This window comes from Melanerpes formicivorus, unplaced genomic scaffold (assembly GCF_026170545.1).
Source record: "Melanerpes formicivorus ecotype bairdi unplaced genomic scaffold, bMelFor1.0.p_v2 SCAF_3, whole genome shotgun sequence".
In the NCBI taxonomy this organism is placed as follows: Eukaryota; Metazoa; Chordata; class Aves; order Piciformes; family Picidae; genus Melanerpes; species Melanerpes formicivorus.
Window position 1 is genome coordinate 31,321,788 of NW_027142355.1, and position 20,486 is coordinate 31,342,273.

At 37.7% G+C, this 20,486-nt stretch overlaps 1 protein-coding gene across 3 annotated transcripts in view; it reads left to right on the forward strand.

Moving 5' to 3' along the window:
- Positions 1–20,486, forward strand: part of IMMP2L (inner mitochondrial membrane peptidase subunit 2) — a 480,655-nt gene that overhangs the window by 356,889 nt on the left and 103,280 nt on the right. For 2 of the 3 annotated variants that reach the window (XM_068169999.1, XM_068170000.1), the window contains exon 5: positions 10,796–10,898. The exons of the other annotated variant lie outside the window; for it this stretch is intronic. In XM_068169999.1, coding sequence (XP_068026100.1) covers positions 10,796–10,898 — 103 coding nt within the window. The remainder of the gene's footprint in view (positions 1–10,795; positions 10,899–20,486) is intronic. 3 annotated transcript variants of the gene reach the window in all.

A 20,486-nucleotide genomic window follows, 5' to 3' on the forward strand; every position in this document is an offset into this window, starting at 1 on the left:
TTTCTCTTGTAAAGATTCTCTGCTATGACAGGGTGAATGACTCACTGGGGATTATACAGTGCCACTTCCTTGCATAGCTAGAATTAATTACAGTCTTAATGCTCAGGGGAAGTGACAGATTATGACTGATGGGGAATTGTGCTGGAGTAGCTCATCTGAAAGAGAGGCAGGGAAAGCTGGCTCACTTGACTCCCCTTGCACTATTAGGAATTAGGGGTATATTCTTTTTATATGTCAGCTGGGACAGAAGTCTCCCCATCCCAGCCCTACCCTCCAGCGACATACAAAGACCCTTGATTGCTCCTCTAGTATATGCCACATCTTTGTCCTTCATGCAGATACAGTCTCAGTGGTCAATGCATCTCTGTCTGGGCAATGAAGTGGGGAGCATGGGCCAATGTCTGAAACAGAAATTTGCTGCCGATACTTTGCTTGGTGTCTGTGGCACTAAAAGCACATCACTGTTCTCCTGCCTCCTGTTCTTTTGTGATATACTCTGTGGGAGAAAACCTTCATTCCAACTCATCAATGGCCTTGAAGAAAGAAGCCTGTGGAAATACGTTAATATTAGTCTTTCTGGTTTTCTGTTCATGGTCCATTGCCCCTGATTCTGACAAAACTGATTTTTTTCCAGCGTTGAAGAATAAACATGAACAGATGGGACTGGATATTGTGCAGCTAAGTTATTAGAACAGTGTATACAAATTATTTTTCTCTTATTGTGTTAGTAACACCTACTGATGGAAAAAGTCAGGAGAAAAATGACAGTTAAAAGTTATCTTTATAAATAAAGCCATACAAATGGTCAATTAAGAAAGTATGAATGAGTAGCTCAAACATCCAACTGATTTTCTGATTTCATATCAGGCCCTTTCAAATGTTTTCTAAGCAAAGTACTGGGGGGAATATGTACATTTGTATAATAGGCAGCTGCAGCTTCCTGAATTAGTTGTATTATTAATGCTAATTTTAGCCATCTCACTTTGTAGCTAATATGTTTTTTTCATGTCTATCATCTTTACTTGGTAAGTTCTTGTGACTCTGGACAGTTTGTCTGAACCCAAGAATTGATTCAGGTCATCTGAGTCCTTTTTGTAATGTGTCTGTTTTTTACATAGTCGTGGTTGACTGGCACAGCATTAGCCAAAAATAAGGGTTCCAAAGTCTCTCCCTGAATGATCCCAGAAAACTGTCAGGATATGAAGTATTTTTGTTGTGCAGGACAATTTTTTTATTCAACAGAAGATCCACTTGAAGTGTAGTCTGGTCAGACTGAATGGGTCTTCATAGAGAGAGTGATTGGCCATTGGAATGGTCTGCCCAGGGAGGTGGTAGAGTCACCATCACTGGAGGTGTTCAGGAAGAGACTTGATGGGGTGCTTGGTGCCATGGTTTAGTTGATTAGATATTGTTGTATGATGGATTGGATGTGATGATCTCAAAGGTCTATTCTATTCTATTCTATTCTATTCTATTCTATTCTATTCTATTCTATTCTATTCTATTCTATTCTTTATTTTAAATCAGATAATTCAGAGTTTCTGCAAGACTTCCTGTTAAAAACACATATTAGCTATGATGAAAATTTATCTATGGGTGTTATTCATGGCTGACATTCTCCTCAGTGGTGGAAGGTATCTGTTTTATCCTTATGCAAATGAGAGAGCAATTTAAATAGTAGACTTGCTGTGGGGATGTGAAAGCTCACTGGATTGAGTCACCATCCTATGAAGTGTACTGTTAATCATCTGAAATTGAAATATATGTTTAAATAGGTTAATTCTACAAGTCATTAGATTAAAAGTCATATTTTTGATCCTTTTGCTTTGCATGATGACTATAACATTTTAATTTTGAAATGTATATTGATAAAAGGTAATGTCAATGTTGAAAGCGATGTTTAAGAATTTATGCATTCCACATTGATCCTTTTTTCTTTCATGTATGTAAGATTCAGCTTTCAGTGATGACTGACTATGAATGCATTGATAGCAGACAGAACCTGATATCCATCATTTGAAAGAATGTTTAGGAATATAGATAGTATCATAGTATCATTCAGGGTTGGAAGGGACCACAAGGATCATCTAGTTCCAACCCCCCTGCCATGGGCAGGGACACCCCACACTACATCAGCCTGGCCAGAGCCTCGTCCAGCCTGGTCTTAAACACCTCCAGGGATGGGGTCTCAAGCACGTCCCTGGACAACCCATTCCAGGGCTTCACCACTCTCATGGGGAAGAACTTCCTCCTCACATCTAGCCTGAATCTCCCCACCTCCAGCTTCATTCCATTCCCCCTACTCCTATCACTACCTGAGATCCTGAGAAGTCCTTCCCCAGCCTTCCTGTAGGCCCCCTTCAGATACTGGAAGGCCACAATTAGGTCACCTGGGAGCCTTCTCTTCTGCAGACTGAACAGCCCCAACTCCTTCAGTCTGTCCTCATAGGAGAGGTGCTCCAGCCCTCTGATCATCCTTGTGGCCCTTCTCTGGACACGTTCCAGCACCTCCACATCCCTCTTGTAATAGGGGCTCCAGAACTGGACACAGTACTCCAGGTGGGGTCTCACCAGGGCTGAGTAGAGGGGGAGGATCACCTCCCTCGACCTGCTGGCCACACTTCTCCTGATGCAGATTTTCTTTTGTTGTTTTGATCCTAAATCATACATTTATTCTGGCCATCATAAGTAGAAACAGTTTTGATTTTGATTGATTGTGAATAAAAAAATAGGAGTTTAATGTCTGTCTCAGGCTGTTATGATTAGAAATCTTTTGTGTGGCTTCCTGTCACTGTGCTCTCACTTTTTAGAATCATCTAATCATGCTCCTAGCAATTTTCTTTCCATAAATATCAACATTCCCCATTGTTATACAAAAATATATCTACTTTCCTACTCTTATATTGCAAGATCTTGATGATCTTTGAGGTCTCTTCCAACCTTGGTGATTCTGTGATTCTGTGAAGATTATGTAAAGCAAAATCAGAAATGTTTCCTATGCTGTGCCTCATGGCTCAAAAAAGAAATGCAAACATTCCCCTACTTGCCAATTATTAATTAATGATACAAGACTCAATAATGTATTCAGCATACTTGTGTCCCTGATGTCATGCAAGACAATGACAAGAAGTTTGCTTCTGTGACTAGACGCAGGATCAAGTTCTCTTTGGTGTTTAAAATGGTCAAAGAATAATTCTGAAGGCTCTTCTGAGACGTAATATTGAATTAACATTTTCTTGGTTTAGTAGTGTTAACTGGAAAAACATACTTGGGGAGATAGAGAATAAAAGAAATACGCTCGTTTAACGAGACATCAATTGACTCAATGATGTGAGGTTACTGAATGCTGTGGAAGTATTAATGAGGGACAATGCCCATTTCTCTTGTGGGTGATTCAGATTATTTCTCTGAGGATCTTTGGTTTCAAATTTTTTACAGGGTTTTTCTGTTAACAAAGCATTATGAAACTCCAGTGTTGTGAGGGGGGAAAATAAAAAAGAAGCAGCTATTATTAACATCTACTCCTAAGAGCAAAGTTCAACTTTCTAAATCCTTTTAGACTCCATGAAGCACTTTTTAACTATTGTCCAATAGTGGAGTGTGTGTAACTTAGCCCTTTCAGGAAAAATGCTTAAAGATGGGCTCATGTGGCAAATAGGAGTCTGTTCTGAAAAGCATTAGACTATTCCTAAATTAAGCGTTTCCATTTATTAGGTTTCCACTTCCTCAGAGAAGAATAAGCCAACAGGAGTTGTTCAAGGTAGTAAATGCCACGATTTCTCTCTGAAAGAGATTTTAATACTTTTTTTCCCCTCCTTTTCCTCTCACATTTAGACACAGACACTACATATGTTGGAAGGATGGCATGGCCAGCAACCTCTACCCTTAGGCTGAGAAAAGACATAGGATAGGTAACAAAATGTCAAGCTACATTCTCTCCCTTGACAATTTTGTGTAGCAGAAGAAATGTCTGAAGAAACCGCTAAGAAAGGAATTGGGTGAGGGAAAGAGTGAGTTCAAGCAAGAAGAGCTTTGTAGAGAGCTTTGTTCTGCAGGCTGGAGATTAACTGCTGAGTAACTTTTAAAGTCCACAACTTTTAATCTAGAAAAAAGTTGGACCATCTCTTTTCTTTGTTTTTCTTTTCAAAACAACCTTCTAAATTATTTCAAATGTGTCTAAAGCTAGTATCATATCCAGCAATTTTCCAGGTTATTCAGTATTAATCAAAAGAGGATGTAGGTGCCAGAATGTATTTTTTTGCTAGCAGCACCTTTTTGGTCTCTGTTATCCTCCTGCTTTCACAGGTATAAAATTTCCAATTTGACAACAGTGATAGGGTTTGGTAATTTCTCTGAGATGACCTACAATGATGAGAAAAATTTTACCTTGGTAAAATTGTGAAGCTAATGATAATGAATCTAATTAATAACTCCTATCTAATATATGATATCCTATAATATGATTTTGTTAATAGCTCTTAATGATATTAGCAAAATCATGTCATGTTAATTAATAAAACTTAGGAGAAGGTAATTAAATGATACACTCATTTGGTTAATGGGACTTTTATCAAAAGAATCAAACTGAATAATTTTCATAATCTTCACTTGAAAGGGCAGTGTTGGCAGTTAGAATCAGACAGATTCACAAATGAAAGACTGTAGTAGAGAAAAATTAGATATTGTATGTTTTCTTTTTGATGAATCAGTAAGCTGGTTAGCCATTTAAATAAAGTGAATGCAATAGATCAGATGTTGCTCCTTTTTACAACATAATTTCATGTTTTGTCTTTGTGTTAATTTATCCTGAAAATAATTATGATTTTTCTAGTTAAGAGAATGTGCTGAGATGCCAGAAGAGGTTCTCCACAATCATAGAATTGTCAGGGCTGGAAGGGACAGGCAACCAGCACCAGAACAAGGGGACGCAGTCTCAAGCTGCGCCAGGGGAGGTTTAGACTCAAGGTGAGGAGAAAGTTCTTCACCGAGCGAGTCATTCGTCATTGGAACGGGCTGCCCAGGGTGGTGGTGGAGTCACCGTCCCTGGAGGCGTTCAAGATGGGATTGGATGTGGCACTTGGTGCCATGGTCTAGTCATGAGGTCTGTGTTGATAGGTTGGACTTGATGATCCTTGAGGTCTCTTCCAACCTTGGTTATACTGTGATACTGTGGACCTCAAAGATCATCTCCTTCCAACCCCTCTGCCATGGGCAAGGTCAACTCACACTAGGTCAGGTTGCTTGGAGCCCCGTACAGCCTGACCTTAAAAACTTCCATGGGTGGCACTTCTATCACCTCCCTGAGCAACCTATTCCAGTGTCTCATCACCCTCATGGTGAAGAAGTTCTTCCTAACATCCAATCTGAATCTGCCCACTTGCAGTTATGCTCCATTCCCCCTAGTCCTGTCACTACCCAACATCCTAAAAGTTTCTCAGTAATGCAGTAGATGTCATATCCCTGGAAGCATTCAAGGCCATGTTGGACAGGGCTCTGAGCAAACTGATCTAGTTGAAGATGTCTCTGCTCAGTGCAGTGATATGGGACTAAAAGACCTTTAAAGGATGTGTGCATCAACATTATCTTCATTCTCATTTTTATTAAAGCAGAACAGGTTTGGGGTTTTTATGGATGGTAGGGTTCTAGATGACTTCATGTAGTCTTATGAATCTACTCAGATCAAGTTTTTTTCATCTAGTCTCATGTCTTTGAACTAGCAATATGTACTAATTACTATGCATAATAAAAATATAAAATATTTTAAAATGCAAATATCATTTATAAAGCACAACCTGACATAAAAGAATAGAAAGTTTAAATTCACTTCACAGTGCATGCTCAGGGTATCATTCAATAGTGAATTATTCAGTTATCACTGGTTTAATTACTGCTTGAAAGTCTGAGGGATGTACGTAGATATATTTCAAACTGGTTTACCACATTAGTATATTCTGGCCTTAGAATTCAAGTTGCAAGTTCTCTTTGCTCTGCCAATGTAGCTGAAATGTAGCTCAGGTTTTATTAACCCATATAAAGAACTGCTGCATTAGTAATAAAATTTATGCTGGTCTGTATTTAAGAACGTTTCAAAATGTTTGCTAAAGCTGGGTGCATTTTATTGTCCTACAATGGTGGTATAATCATGTTTGTATACTTCACTCAGTATGGTGTATCTAGCTGGTAGAAATACAGTTCAAAAGTTATCACATGCAACACATGATGCATGCTTTTGAAAATGTAACCAACTTTTCACACTGCAGGTAATTGTTGAAAAGTGTAAATGTGAGTATCCAAGTAGATTGCCTTTTAATTTAAGTTGAAATGCAGTTACTTTATTGAATACTCTATGTCTTAAAAGTGATTAACTGCTAGTTTTAAGAATCTGGTGAAGCAAATAATGGCTAAATAATTATTTTGTTCACAATGTTACGCTTTATGAGAAATTACCTAATTAATAAAACACAACTACAAACAACTCTGGTACTTTCCAGATCAGACATCTACTTATTCTTAGCACTGCTCAGTCATAGGAACCTGCACTGGTACATCACTTTGCTATGAATGATTTAGCTGGGGAAAAGTAAATTGTGTGTGTGAAACCCACAAGGTTTAGGCACTCAAAAATTTGCCTGAGTATAGGCAAAGGAAATCTCTGCCTCTGTAATGGTTTCTTCTAATCTCACTGGAGTTTCAGATTTTGTCATTCTGGAATGTCTCCTTTTTGGGGTCTCCTTCTCAATATACCAGATCTAGCAATGCTCCAGAAGCAGTATCCCAAGCACAAGGTCTTCTCCAGCAGTTTCCCAGTTCTCAGTTTTGGATGCACGTTTTAAAGTCAGTCTTCTCAATATCTGACTGAGCTGCAGCTTTTAAGAAAAACATGTTTCAGCTCTGTTGCAAAAATTAATAGCTGCACATGAGCAGAGGATTCTCTGTAACCTAATGACATATTCCCATGCACAGTCTGTTAAGCTGCTCTTCATAAAAATAGATAAATTTAGTTGCTTCACACACAGAGCCATCTTCTAAAAGCAGCCAATTTAAATAACATCTTGTGGTCAAAGGAATATAGTGTATGTAAGGGGAAGGTTAAAATAAAATGACATAGATGATTGTTTGTGTGTGTTGGAAGAAAACATGGAGATTTCTTAGCGGCTGCAAGGTGTTTAGTATGATGTGGAAGAGACCTTGTTGATGATACTAGCACAATTTGCATGATGTATGAAAATAATGTTCATGCCTTGGTATGTGGGTGTCATCTAAAATTGATAATGTTGCTGGGTTTTTTTATTCTTTGAATTTGATGAAGATGGATGGATGTGGAAAATTTTCACATATAGCAATTTATGTTGTTTGGAAAAAGTTGTTAAGTATGATAGAGTTTGTTTATTCTCTCATGTGCAAACAGAGGAAGTAATCTACAGTGTCTGTTCCCTGATGACACCCAAAGGTATGCAGATTGCTGAGACCATTTGATTCCTCAAGGTCAGATCAAACTGAAGGTAGTCATTTCTCATCCAACTTATCCGAGCCAAGTTGCTTGCTTTGGCACTTGCTACCATATCCTAAAAAAGCAGATTTTCTTGCTTGTGGGCAGGTGGTTAGAATACCATATAGAGCTCATTTTTGACTGTCAAGATTGAAATTATTTCTCAGCCAAGGATAGATGTAAGTACATCTGTTAAGTATTAAATCATGGAGGAATAAACCAACAACAACCAAACCTCCCCAAAAAAGCCAAAACAAAAGAGAACAAAACAACCCACCCCCCAAAAAACCCCAAGCAAACAAAAACTCCAACAAAACAAAAAGACCTGAAAACATTGCAAAGGTTCAAAATTACCTCAGCTGTAAGAAAAAAAAAAAAACCCAAACAAACAAATTTTAGGAATTTGTGTAAAAATAGCTAGAAAGATAGATGTCATTCCATTATATTCCTATAAAGGAAATTATCGCAGCTCTTGTAGACTGTTTATAAGCCAGTCAGATTTTAACAGCTTGAGCAACAGTAGCATAGGTGTTTGATACTAACCTGTCAAAGACTTTGGTAAAACCTGAGATATTTTTCTGCACACACCATTATCCTTTTTAGCAGATGCTTGAATACTGTACTGTGTATCAAAATCTGGGTAGTTGAACGTCTTTTACCTGTGTTTTCCTCAAAGCAAAGCTTTAAAATGTGATGTATATGAGTTGTTAAACAGTATTTTCACTTCAAAGAACAGGCATTAGGCAGTGAAAGACTACTCTTTATTAGTGGAGGCTTTCTTTAAAAAAATGTTTAGTAATTATAGCTCACACTAATGAACTGGATATGAAATTAACAAATACTAATTTAATTATTACTTACATCAATTGTTCTCCTAAGAATTCATTCAGACAACCGCTACATTTAATTAAAGACTTAATGTGTGAAAGCTAACAGAGGTCAAGACTACAGGCAGCCAGAGAAATGAGAGTAAGAATACCCAACTAAGAAAGAAAAATAGGTTTTCACACTACTTTCAAAATATACAGTGCATTGTTGACTGCATTGCTATTGTAGCAAAGACCCCTCAAGATTTGATGTAGAATTCTTGATGAGCTAGTCATGCTTTTAATTGATACGTGGCTTGAGGTTTTCATGTTTTGCTGTTATTGGAGAGTGCAAGAAACATTCCAAAGTCTTTGTTCACTTTACATCCTGTTATTTCTTTCCATAGAAGTTTTGTTTAACTGGTATTTATTTACATGATCCTAAATCTACAAGTGGATGTCAGTTGTCTGCAAAGCTATCCGTAATGAAAAGGAGTTGAGGCAACATCTCTCCTTCTCAGAAAGGATGTTGTACAACTTGTGTTATTAATTTGGCCTTGTAAGATTGCACTAAAAAAATGGATGATAATTTTCTTGTCTGTCCGAAATGGCTAGGTAGTGAAATGAATGAGTTGTAGTTTGTACGCTTGGAGCAAGAGCCATATTACCAATGTAGCCCACACATGTGGTCACCTCCTTGAAATTTAGGCCAGAGATTGACATGTTTAATTTCTGGAAGGTTCATGAGAGAGGAGCAGTGTTGCTGACTAATTGTGATTTTTTTAGTTCTTAAATAGTAATTAAAAATAACCTACTGTCATTAACTGAATATGACTTTCTGAAGCCTATAGCTTGGTTTACTTGCCAAAATCATTTATTGATCTGTTGTGGAGTAATTCAAGAGTGAAATTATCTTGAAAATCCAAAAAGATATTAAAAGTAATGGATGATCCTATTTACTGTAACATGAGTTTACTGTTGTGCTTTTTTACTAATTCATGCAGTGAACAACTCAAAGAAAACTTTTCAAATTTCCCGTGTATTCCGCAGGACAATTTTAACACAAAGATTGCTAAGGATAATGCAAGGTTCCTAGGACATTTATGCAAATACTACATACTCATTTTGAAGGAATTGTCTTAGGAAAATGTATTTTCTTCCCTCTCTTTTGTTCCGAGGTTTACAAGTGTTTATTGTTTATCATATATCTTGATTTTTTTTTCCTGTAGGACCTAATGTGTGGAAAAAATCTGATGCGTTATATATCCCATACAGGAAATGGCAGAAGGTTTTCCCTTAATGCTTTTATTATTACAATAAATTTTAGTTCTGTTACCTCTAAATCAAAATTTGTTGTGTATTACCCATTTTGACTTGTGAACAATACTGATTAGTGTTGTTACACAGTTAATCTGAATTTCCTGGTGAAGGTGATTTTCTCTTTTCAGTTGATTTTCTTTAGTTTTAGAGTGTGTTCTTTCTGCTTCCTGCTTTGGGGGCATATCTTCCAGACACTGAAAAGTAATGAGCATCTGGAGACAAGCTAGATCAGTTCTGTTTCTGTGTCTATGGACAGACTTGGTTATCTAAATCAAGCTGATAGGTATCACTATCCATAGTCCCATCTGTAAATGCTTCACCATGGTAATAACTTGGTGTGCGTGATCGCTTCTTTGCACAGATGACTGCAGAATAACAGACCCCATCCCCCCACCCCCCCAAAAAAAAGAAAAAGAAAAGAAAAAGGCAAAAGCACACATGGAATTGTGAAAATGACAGCTACTCAGAAACTAAATACAGGAATTCTGCATACTCTGCACCTCAACTTTAGTATGCATCTGTAGTTTGTCATTTTTTGTAATATGCTGAGGCTCTGCTTCAGTAGGAATTTCTGTGGAAAATGGCTTCAACCATCAATGTCATTTTTTTGCAGCCCTTGTCCTTCTCTCAGAGATTTCCTTCAAGTTTATCCTGCTTAGCTTGTTACAGCTGAAGATATCCTATCCCCAGGACATAAAAGCATTACAGGAATCCAAGCTCTGAATCTGAGGCCAGTTCAGATATGCCAGACTATTTGTGACGAATACCTGACATTACCCCAGAAGAAAAACACTGGCGGTACAATATCTTTATGTGACTGCAATGTGTCCACGGGTATTTGCCTGACATACAGTCTGATAGTTCGAAGAATTGTTGCTGCAGTTAAGGAAATCGGAATCCTTTAATTATATTTAATGGTAAAGCCTCTTGTTCCCTGTTGTGATGTGGTTTCTGCCAGTGTTGTAAACAGCTCATACAAAATCAGTATGTATTTTGACTTAAGTAGCACTCTTGAAGCCTAAAGGACTTCAGCGCAGGTTTTTTTAAAGCAAGCGTTGGACGGGATTCAAGAACAAATTCCAAACCCATAAATATGTGAATTTTCCTACCAAAACATTGTAAGTTTTTATTTTTAAATTATTAGCTTCTTTTTTTTTTCCCCCCCCCCCATTCTTTGTAGAACCATTGGGTACAAAAAGAAGTATGTGAAAGTTCCACATGGGCATATTTGGGTAGAAGGTGATCACCATGGACACAGCTTTGACAGCAATGCTTTTGGCCCGGTAAGTCAATTCTTCGCGTATCATTTACAATTTGCAACTGAAAAGTAGTGCACATCTCCTGGGTGATTAGCGCAACACAGCAAGTATGTCTTGATAGCCATGGGAGAGCAATGTGCCCTGGTGGCCAAGAAGGCCAATGGGATCCCGGGATGTGTTAAGATCTGTGTCCAGCAGATCGAGGGAGGTTCTCCTTCCCCTCTACTCTGCTCTGGTGAGACCTCATCTTGAGTATCACGTTCAGTTTTGGGCTCCCGTTTAAGAGGGATAAGGATCTGCTGGAGAGGGTCCAGTGGAGGGCTACGGGGATGGTTAGGGGACTGGAGCACTGCCTGATGAGGAGAGGCTGAGGGACCTGGGGCTTTTTAGTCTGGAGAAGAGATGACTTAGAGGGGATTTAATAAATGTTTATAAATGTCTGAAGGCTGGGTGTCAGGAGGAAAGGGACAGGCTCTTGTCACTTGCGCCCTGTGATAGGACAAGGAGCAATGGATGTAAGCTGCGGTACAGGAGGTTCCACCTCAACACAAGGGGGAACTTCTTTACTGTAAGGGTCTCAGACCACTGGAACAAGCTCCCCAGAGAGGTTGTGGACTCTCCTTCTCTGGAGATTTTCGAGGCCCATCTGGATGTGTTCCTCTGTGACCTGAGTTAGATTGTATGGCCCTGCTCTGGCAAGGGGGTTGGACTTGATATCTTTTGATCCCTTCCAACCCCTGACATCCTTTGATCGTGTGTGATCCTGTGATTGTGATTGTATTTTTGTTATTTTTGTGATACTTATTAGGCCTTATGAAATATCTTGGTTAGCAGAGCTTGAGTTAGCTCTTACCTATTATACAAAAACTCAGACTCCTCTTAGTTTCCCCACATGGAGGGAGAAGTAGCAGAGATTTTAAATTTGGAGGGATATATTGGAGGAGCATCCAAAGGGCAAGCCAAATCCCTGTAGCTGACAGATGGTCCCTGAGGACATGTTGCCTGCTGATGTAATATGGAATGGTTCCCTCCTGGGAGCTCGGTCTTGCTTTAGTGCCAGTACTGGGATAAAGAATTAGGAAACGGTGTTTGTGCTTAGTAATTGTTAACTGTTAACTTGATCCATGGATGATCTTAAAGGTCTCTTTCAAACAAGCAAATTCATCTATTATTCTATAAATATGTAAGTTCTCTTTGTATAGGTCCATTTTCATATTAATGAAGACAAAATGTGACCTGAAAAGAGTTTCTGTACTATCAAAAGGGTGCATCTGTTCATCAGGAAGACAGTAAATGCTTTCTCTGTGCTCCAGTTTTGGTTTGGTTTTAGTTTTGTTACCCTCGGTGTAGATTCTTGTTTTAACTTAATCTAGCATGCAAGAAATAATTTCCTGCTGTGGAAATACAAATCCATTTTGCCATATTTCTGTGCAGGTTTTTGACGTGTGTCTGCAAGAGAAAATTCTAATACTATGAAAAACCAATCAATAGTCACAGGGAAGTTGTCAAGGCTTGATTTTTACAGCCTTATTCATTTCATACAGAGCTCATTCCACTTACTCTAATTGAATTAACAGTAACAAGGACCTTATAAGTTTGACTGATTTCCAGAAGTTTAGCCCAATTATTAACTTTAAACAACTTGTTCTCAGTAAAAAGTACAAAAAAGACCTACTGTCTGGTGTGGGGTATGTGAGGCCATTCTCTCTTTTGGTCTGTCTCAGCCTTTTTGTGTTTGTATTTCTTGCTATTTTTAATTATTATTTTCCCGATAATATCTCCCAAGATTTCTAACATCTAGTTTGGAGGTTCTTTCCTGCAGGATTTAATTCAGTCTATCCTGTGCCGTTATCTCTTTCCTCCTTTAGTAGGTTTTTCCTGTTCTATCTCAGTCTCTGTTCCCAAGATAAATCTTAGTCATACATAAATGTATTAATCTTTTCCCTTACAAATATGTTGCCAATGTAGACTCAGAGCATATGAAAACATTAGCATTTGGGCACTGGTTTCAGATCTACAGCAGCTCACACAGAAATTAATACAAAGTAAAATCCTCAGTGTGGGTACCATGCACCTTTCATGCATAATAGCATCTTAAGTAAATCTAAATACCCTCAATTTTTTATTCATATTCCTAATGTTTATGCATATTAGAAAATCAATTTCACTGGTCTTTGTCCTTCCATCACTTATCAGCTGATAGCTAGCATTGGACAGTGTGCCACTTCTTACAGCAGTGTCACCTATAGAAAGCTAGAAGGACAGTTTTATATAGTGAATTCTTAAGCTTTCTTCAAGAAGAATGACCTTTGCATTGTGTCAATGAATACATTATGGGCAAGTCAGCTGTCAATAGGTATTTTCCTCTGAAATGAAATTAGAGTAGCAATTGTTAAATGCAGGCAAAAGTGGACAGAAGAGATCACAGGGCAGGAAATTAGCTTGAAAATAATAAAATATAGAACATTTGCACCTGCAGAAAATGGAGTATTTAGAAGGGCATACTGGATTCCAGTTTCATTACCATTCTTCCAACATGTTAGATTTTAGGTTACTGGGGCATTTTCTATTCCTTCATCTGCTGTACTCTGAAGATCACTCACACAAGTGAATTCATATATTAAAATCACTTTCTTCAAGCCATTTGGAAGGTATGTTCTGAAACACTTTTCCTCTCATCACACTGCAGCAGTCAAAAGGAATAAACTGAACAATAGTAAGAAGTGAATCTATTTTTCTCAGTCCCTTAAAATTTAGGTCACTTAAGAGATTAGTTGAAATTTTGTGAGTGTCACAATTTTGACTTGCACACACTTGCTAGACACACTGTTTTCTGGGTGAGCTTAATGAGTTACATGGGGCATAAAAGGAAATCATGGAAAACCAGAATGGCAACAGATGTTGGAATAATTTCTTCTCTTAGAGAATAGCAATGGTCTAATGGGTAAGTTTGATAAAGAAAAAAAAAACCCAAAAAGCAACTGAATTCAAAATTAAATGCACCTTTGAAGACATGTGAATTTCTAAAATGTAAAATCTTGACAGAGAAAATTATCTTTAATTCATAAAAATATGTGAAAAAATAATGACATAATCTCTTGCTATTGCATGGTTCTTATAGGGCTAGTATTGGAATGTTAAGGCATGGAGAGATATTTACCTGAAGTGTGTAAATGAAAATATTTTAACTAACTCTTGTAATAGTTGTGTCATTGAATAAAATTCATGCCTTAACTGATTGTAAAAAAATACACTGTTGTCTCTCAATATGATAAAAAAAAAAAAGATAATTAGCTTTCAAAAATATTGGACTAAAGTAATATATGGTTATTGTATGTTGTCTTTAAAAATATATCTTTTCTGTGATACAGAATGTCAGGTGTTATGTGAAGCTACTGCTTTGATACTGCTGTGTTTCAGGGTTTGAAAATAATACTACTACTACTACTACTACTACTACTACTACTAATAATAATAATAATAATTAATAATAATAATAATAGTAAACAACCAGGTTGGAAGAGACCATCAAGATCATCACGTCCAACCCATCAACCAATCCAACCCACCTAAACAACTAAACCATGGCACCATGTCAGCCATTCATAATGCTGAAAATAGCTGTTTTGAATAGAAGCCAATAGTTACACAGAGAATTTGCATCTTTTTGCTGTTATTTAAGGGCATTAAAAAACATACACATCAGTGGAATTTTATTTCCAGTTCCTGGAGTAGAATAGAGATTTCTACTCAATTGTCTGTTTTCAAATTCATACAGAATGAAGTAAAGTTTTTATGCCAATAGCTTAGCTTTCCTGGAGGTGGGGAGATTCAGGCTGGATGTGAGGAGGAAGTTCTTCCCCATGAGAGTGGTGAAGCCCTGGAATGGGTTGTCCAGGGAGGTGGTTGGGGCCCCGTCCCTGGAGGTGTTTAAGACCAGGCTGGATGAGGCTCTGTCCAGCCTGATGTAGTGTGGGGTGTCCCTGCCCATGGCAGGGGGGTTGGAACTAGATGATCCTTGTGGTCCCTTCCAACCCTGACTGATACTATGATAATAATGAAGAGTTTATATAATTATATCACTTTTTAAAAGTTTCTCTCTATTTATTTCAAAATTTCTGATATGTTTCCCATTCTGAGTGCCCTTTTTACTATGAGCAGATGATATGCAACTTTACTATTCTTGGCAATGCCTCTGCTTTCTTAGATGAGAAATACAGAGGACAAACTATAAAGAATTGCTCAAGTATTAAAGTCCCCTGCAGCTTCAAGTTTCTTAATGATTTTAAAGGGTTAACTTTATGCTGGATCATTTATTGTCTTTGATTGCACAGCCAGAATAATACCAGCATGAAAAGAAAAAGACTATTTATATCCTGGCTCTGACACTGGCTAAATCAATGTAAATGTCATTATACTTTGTCAAATTAAACATGTAAAGTTAACATCCAGCAGTGCAGAGATGCAACCAACGTGTAAGGGTATCTAAGTACCCTTAAGTTTATTAATCAGTGAATACTATAACTGATATATATATATATATATATATATATACACACACACACTCCTAGAGGTACACACATGCAGTGAGTAGCACCTCAGAATTACAACAAAAACAAGACCAAAGATATTTCTGCAGTGATTGTAATGCTCTTATTACTACATTTCTCTGCTTCCAAATGCCTATGAGCTGAGGATATGAAACAGGTTTATATAATTAGGGCTTGAAGTCAATGGCAGTTTTTCATCTGTCTTGTGAAGGACCTGAACAAAAGCTCATTACAGTCAATGAGAGATTTCTATTAGCTTTAATGGCTTTGGATAAGGCTCTTTATGAGTCAAACTTCACTATCCAATGTAAGGGCAAAAAGGCTATTATCCTTGTTATCTTCTTGGGAAACCTGAGACACAGGTAAGTTGAGTAATTGTCATAAAACATCCTTTTTTTGGCTCAATCAGGTCCCTACCCTAGTCCTTCTACTAAACATACATCTGTCTTTTAATGTGTTTACTCTCAAAACTAAATCCTGTTGAACCTGACTCTGGCTTTTTATTCTATACAAGTTTTCCATTCATAAACTTCAAATGAGCAGGATGCTTTTAGTCAGCATTACTGTGGAGGCTGTTTTTATGACTGTCAATATAAGCAATATGCTACTGTAATTTGATATAATAAACTATCCAAAAAGTATTCCCGTCTGCATTCTCTTTCAGCAGCACAAACCTGTAGGCTGTGACTCAAAAACTCTATAGACTAGAATAACATTCAAAATAAATGAATATGCTGAGTTTTGTTAGTTATTGGTCATGTTTGATTAATCTGATAGCCGCCTATGGTGACATGACTGAATGGTTAGATGCAGGGAGAGCAGTGGATGTTGTCTTCCTTGACTTTAGTAAAGCTTTTGATACTGTTGCCCATAACATTCTTGTAGGCAATCTCAGGAACTGTGGTGTAGAAGAGTGAACAGTGAGATGGATTAATAACTGGCTAAACAATAGAACTCAAAGGGTTCCAATGGTGCAGAGACCAGTTGGAGACCTGTAGCTAGTGGTGTTCCTCAGGAGTCAGTACAGGTTAGGGGTTGACCTGTTGGAGAGCACCTCCACACAGAAGAACCTTGGAGTCCTGATTGGTAATGAGTTATCCACGGGACAGCAATGTGCCCTGGTGACCAAGAAGGCAAGTAGTATACTTAGATGCATTAAGAAGAGGGTATCCAGCAGTTCAAGGGAGGATTTTTCCCCCTCTGTACAGCCCCAGTTAGACTATATCTGGAATATTGTTTACAGTTCTGGACTCCCCACTTCGAGAGGGACAGGGAACTATTTGAGAGAGTTCAACAAAGGGCTATGAGGGTGGTTAAGGGACTGGAGCATGACTTTTATGAGGAATGACTGAGAGACCTGGGGCTGTTTAGTCTGGAGAAGAGAAGGCTGAGTGGGGACCTTATCAGTGTTTATATACATCTGAGGGGTGGGTCTCAGGAGGATAGAGCCAGTCTGTTTTCAGTGATACTCTGTGATAGGATGAGGGGCAATGGATGTAAACTCAATGACAGAAAATTCCATCTCAATATGAGAAAAAGCTTTATTACTGTGGGGGCGATGGAGTACTGGAACAGGCTGCCTAGACAGGTTGTGGAGTCTCCTTGAGGTCTTTGAAACCCAAAAGCACACATTCCTGTGTGACCTGTGCTAAGTGGTCCTGTTTTGCAGGGGGATTGGACTTGATCTCTGGAGATCCCTTCCAACTCCTAACATTCTATTTCTATTTTAATTTAGTTTTCAAAGACTATTGTCATCTCAGATATAAGGTGTAAATAGTGTAACTTTTACAGCTCAATGAGCAAATCCAATTAATAACAGTGTGGCATATTGTAATTATTTTGTTAACCTTATCCAATATTTCTCTCTATAACTACTGCTACTGAATACAAGTAGTCAAAACCAGAATATATGAAAAGTTCATTAATTAGTAATGTGAACCGAAATAATACACTTTCAGTGAAGTGCAGTGCATGACTGCTGATAAAGGAAATATTTGAGCCAAGAGTTCTGCAGCCCGTGGGAATAGCCTTGCTTCATGTGCTCTCTATTCTAAGAGGCTTTTCAGAGGGCAAGTGAAGGAAGAAACAGACATCTTTCTGCTGTTCTCGATTACTTACATAATAGCAGCCAAAGAATGCCTCTTGTCTTAAACGTGTACATCATCTTGGTGATGATCTTGCCATCTGCTGAAGCTTTGAATTTATGAGCTATAAATTAATGCAGGAATCACATATCTCTCTGAATTGGAGCAGCCTCTAAGGAAAAATGTGGGAAGAGTTTAAAAGCTCACAGCAGTTTACTGAGCAGCACCATGTTAAAATTGCACAGTAAGGTACACAGGCAGGGCATACTCTTCTGCCAGGTCTCAACATACCTGGTGACCCCATTTGTCTGCTCATACTCCAACCAGCCATTCAGAGAGGCTTAAGATTAATAGTTTCAATAACAGGGTCCCAAACCCTGTTTTTTCATCTTTTAAACTGAAGTCAAGAGAATGTAGTCAAGTGTTGTGAAACCAAGGCATGATTTAGCAAGAAAACATTTATCTGTGCATACACTCATAAAGTTAATGTAAATGAAGATAACTCTGATGGCAAAGTAGCCATTGAAGACTGGAATGTCCTACTGTGGACTTGTCTGCATCAATTTCCTAGCTGATGTTGCAGCTCCTACTTTCTTTTGGCTACCATTGTGACCAGTACTTGCACCTTCACTTCACTATGTAACTGTAGCCTCAGAGAGTAGCAGGACTCTTCAGTGAGCGGTGACATTTCTACTTTTTCTTTTGGTTCTTTAAACAGGATGTGCTGTGCAAATACACATTCAATGGCATTCTGTAATATTTATCTCTAGCCACCAGCAAAAGTTAAATAGGTAAAATTACAATCAGAAAACAAACCCTTTGCATATGGTCTAGGGAGTGATCCATAATAAGTAGCATGTATGCGCAGATTGAACTTGTGAAAGTGTTTGATGGGTAGGATATTATTTGTAATGACTGATAATAGATGAACCTCAAAGGGTAAATATGCTTGTTCCTTTCAAGAGAATATTATATGTGAGATGCAAATTTGGATGGTGCCTTGTCTATTGAGAATGACAGTTCACTCCAGGAGCTGCTGAAGGGGAGCCTTGATAATAAGATTGTGTGGCCTCACTGTCCATTAAGTTACTATGACTAACCAAATTTGCAGTATAAGGATAAAAAAAAATTCCTTTATGGCTGTCTTTATTCTCTTGGAAAATAAAATATTTAGCCTGATTTTTGTCTAAACCGATGCACAAAAATTAATCTTTCAAGCAGCCAATCAGCAATCCAGACAGGACTTTCTCTCTGTACCATATCTATCTATCTGAAGCAATCCTGACAATGTGCTCAGAAGGCTTTTAGTTCTTTTTGTTATTCAGTTAATATAAATAGTAGCACACTATGTAGAGGAGAGGCTTCAAGAATGGAACTGGTTAAGCCTTGAGCAAGGAAGACTTTTTGGGGTGCTCATGGCTGTCCTCACATACAGCACAACATAGGAAAGGCACAAGTGACAGGCACAAGTCACAATGTGGAAAATTTGGAGTAGATATTAGGATATTTTAAAAATAATTTCTCCTTAAGAGGGAAGTCATTCATTGATTATGCAGAAAGTTTCTGAAATCTCCATTCTTGGGGATGGTTAAAACAAATCTCATTGGACAGGACCTTGAGCAACATGAATTGGCCCTGCTCTGAATAGGATGTCGGACTCCGTGACCTTCCTATCTGTGTATCTATGAAAATGGTTTTTATTTTGTCAGTAAACGGCCCTGTTTACAGCAAACTTGTCAGTTTAGTATCCTACCTCTTAAAATTGATGGAGCCACATTTATCAAGACTGGAAAAATGGTAAATTTATCTACTATAGTGCTACTTTCCTATTGTTGTATTCTCTCAGAGGATTACAAAACATATCAAATTTCACTTCAGATTGTGAAAGTGTCTTTGCAAACTTTATCTATATTCCTTCTGTTCTAAAAAGAAGAGCTTGGAAAGTATACAGCATAGCATAAATCCTCCTGACTTGTCCATGTTTGAAGTTCAGTTCTACAGGTGTACCATGCAGCAAATAGAGAACAGAGTTAAATCACTAGGATCCCAATCTTACTAAAGGCAAGAGACTGCATGATGTGCACTGCTTCTTTTTGTTAACTGTGTGTCATTTGTCTTTCTCTCTTACTCTGAAACGCTTATCACATGAAACACCTCAGTTAAAGCGAATAATCTTACTGATTTTAGTGGTTCATTGGAATGACATCCATTTCAGTAATATCTTAAATCTTTAAATAGTCATAACTTTATTGTGGTAATAACTGTATTCATGATTGTTACTGAAGCTATCAAAACATCTGTTTAAACTGTCCATTTTCTTACAAATATAGCATGGAATGGATAGATTTATGGCTTTTTAAGGAGGGATAGAACTATAAAAATATACAAATAGTTTTCTGAGGAACATAATCATGGTGTTACCTAGAGGAACTTTCAGACTGAGAGCAGACTTTTAAAGTTACTTGTTCTCCCTCTCACTGCAGGAGAGACATATAGGAATACTCCTTGAGAGGTAATTCCCACAGAATGATATATTTGCTGAGAGGAATGATGACCTAACAGAATACTAAATATACTTACAAAATAAATTGTAGAATATATTCCTTTTCCCTTGATGGTTGTTTGAGACAAATTAATTACAGTTTGTTATAGTTATTATAATTTCCTTGCTCAGAGGATTTGAACACTGCAGATTAGCTTTTATTAGGGTGAGAAATTTTGTGTTCATTTCAATTAAGAGCTACTGCAGCTCAATGTCAGAGCTAGGAATAAGTACAACTGTTTCAATTCTCTTCTAAACCTTGAGATTTGGAAGAGTTGTGTATAATACAAAAAAATATATTAGTAACAGCATGGAGCAGCAATAACTTCTATGTAATACTTCCTGTGTAGTTAGTGAATATATCTTGCTTCCACTTCCACTTATGTACAATTCATGGAACTATAATATATTTAACTGCATTTTATGCAGAGCAGAA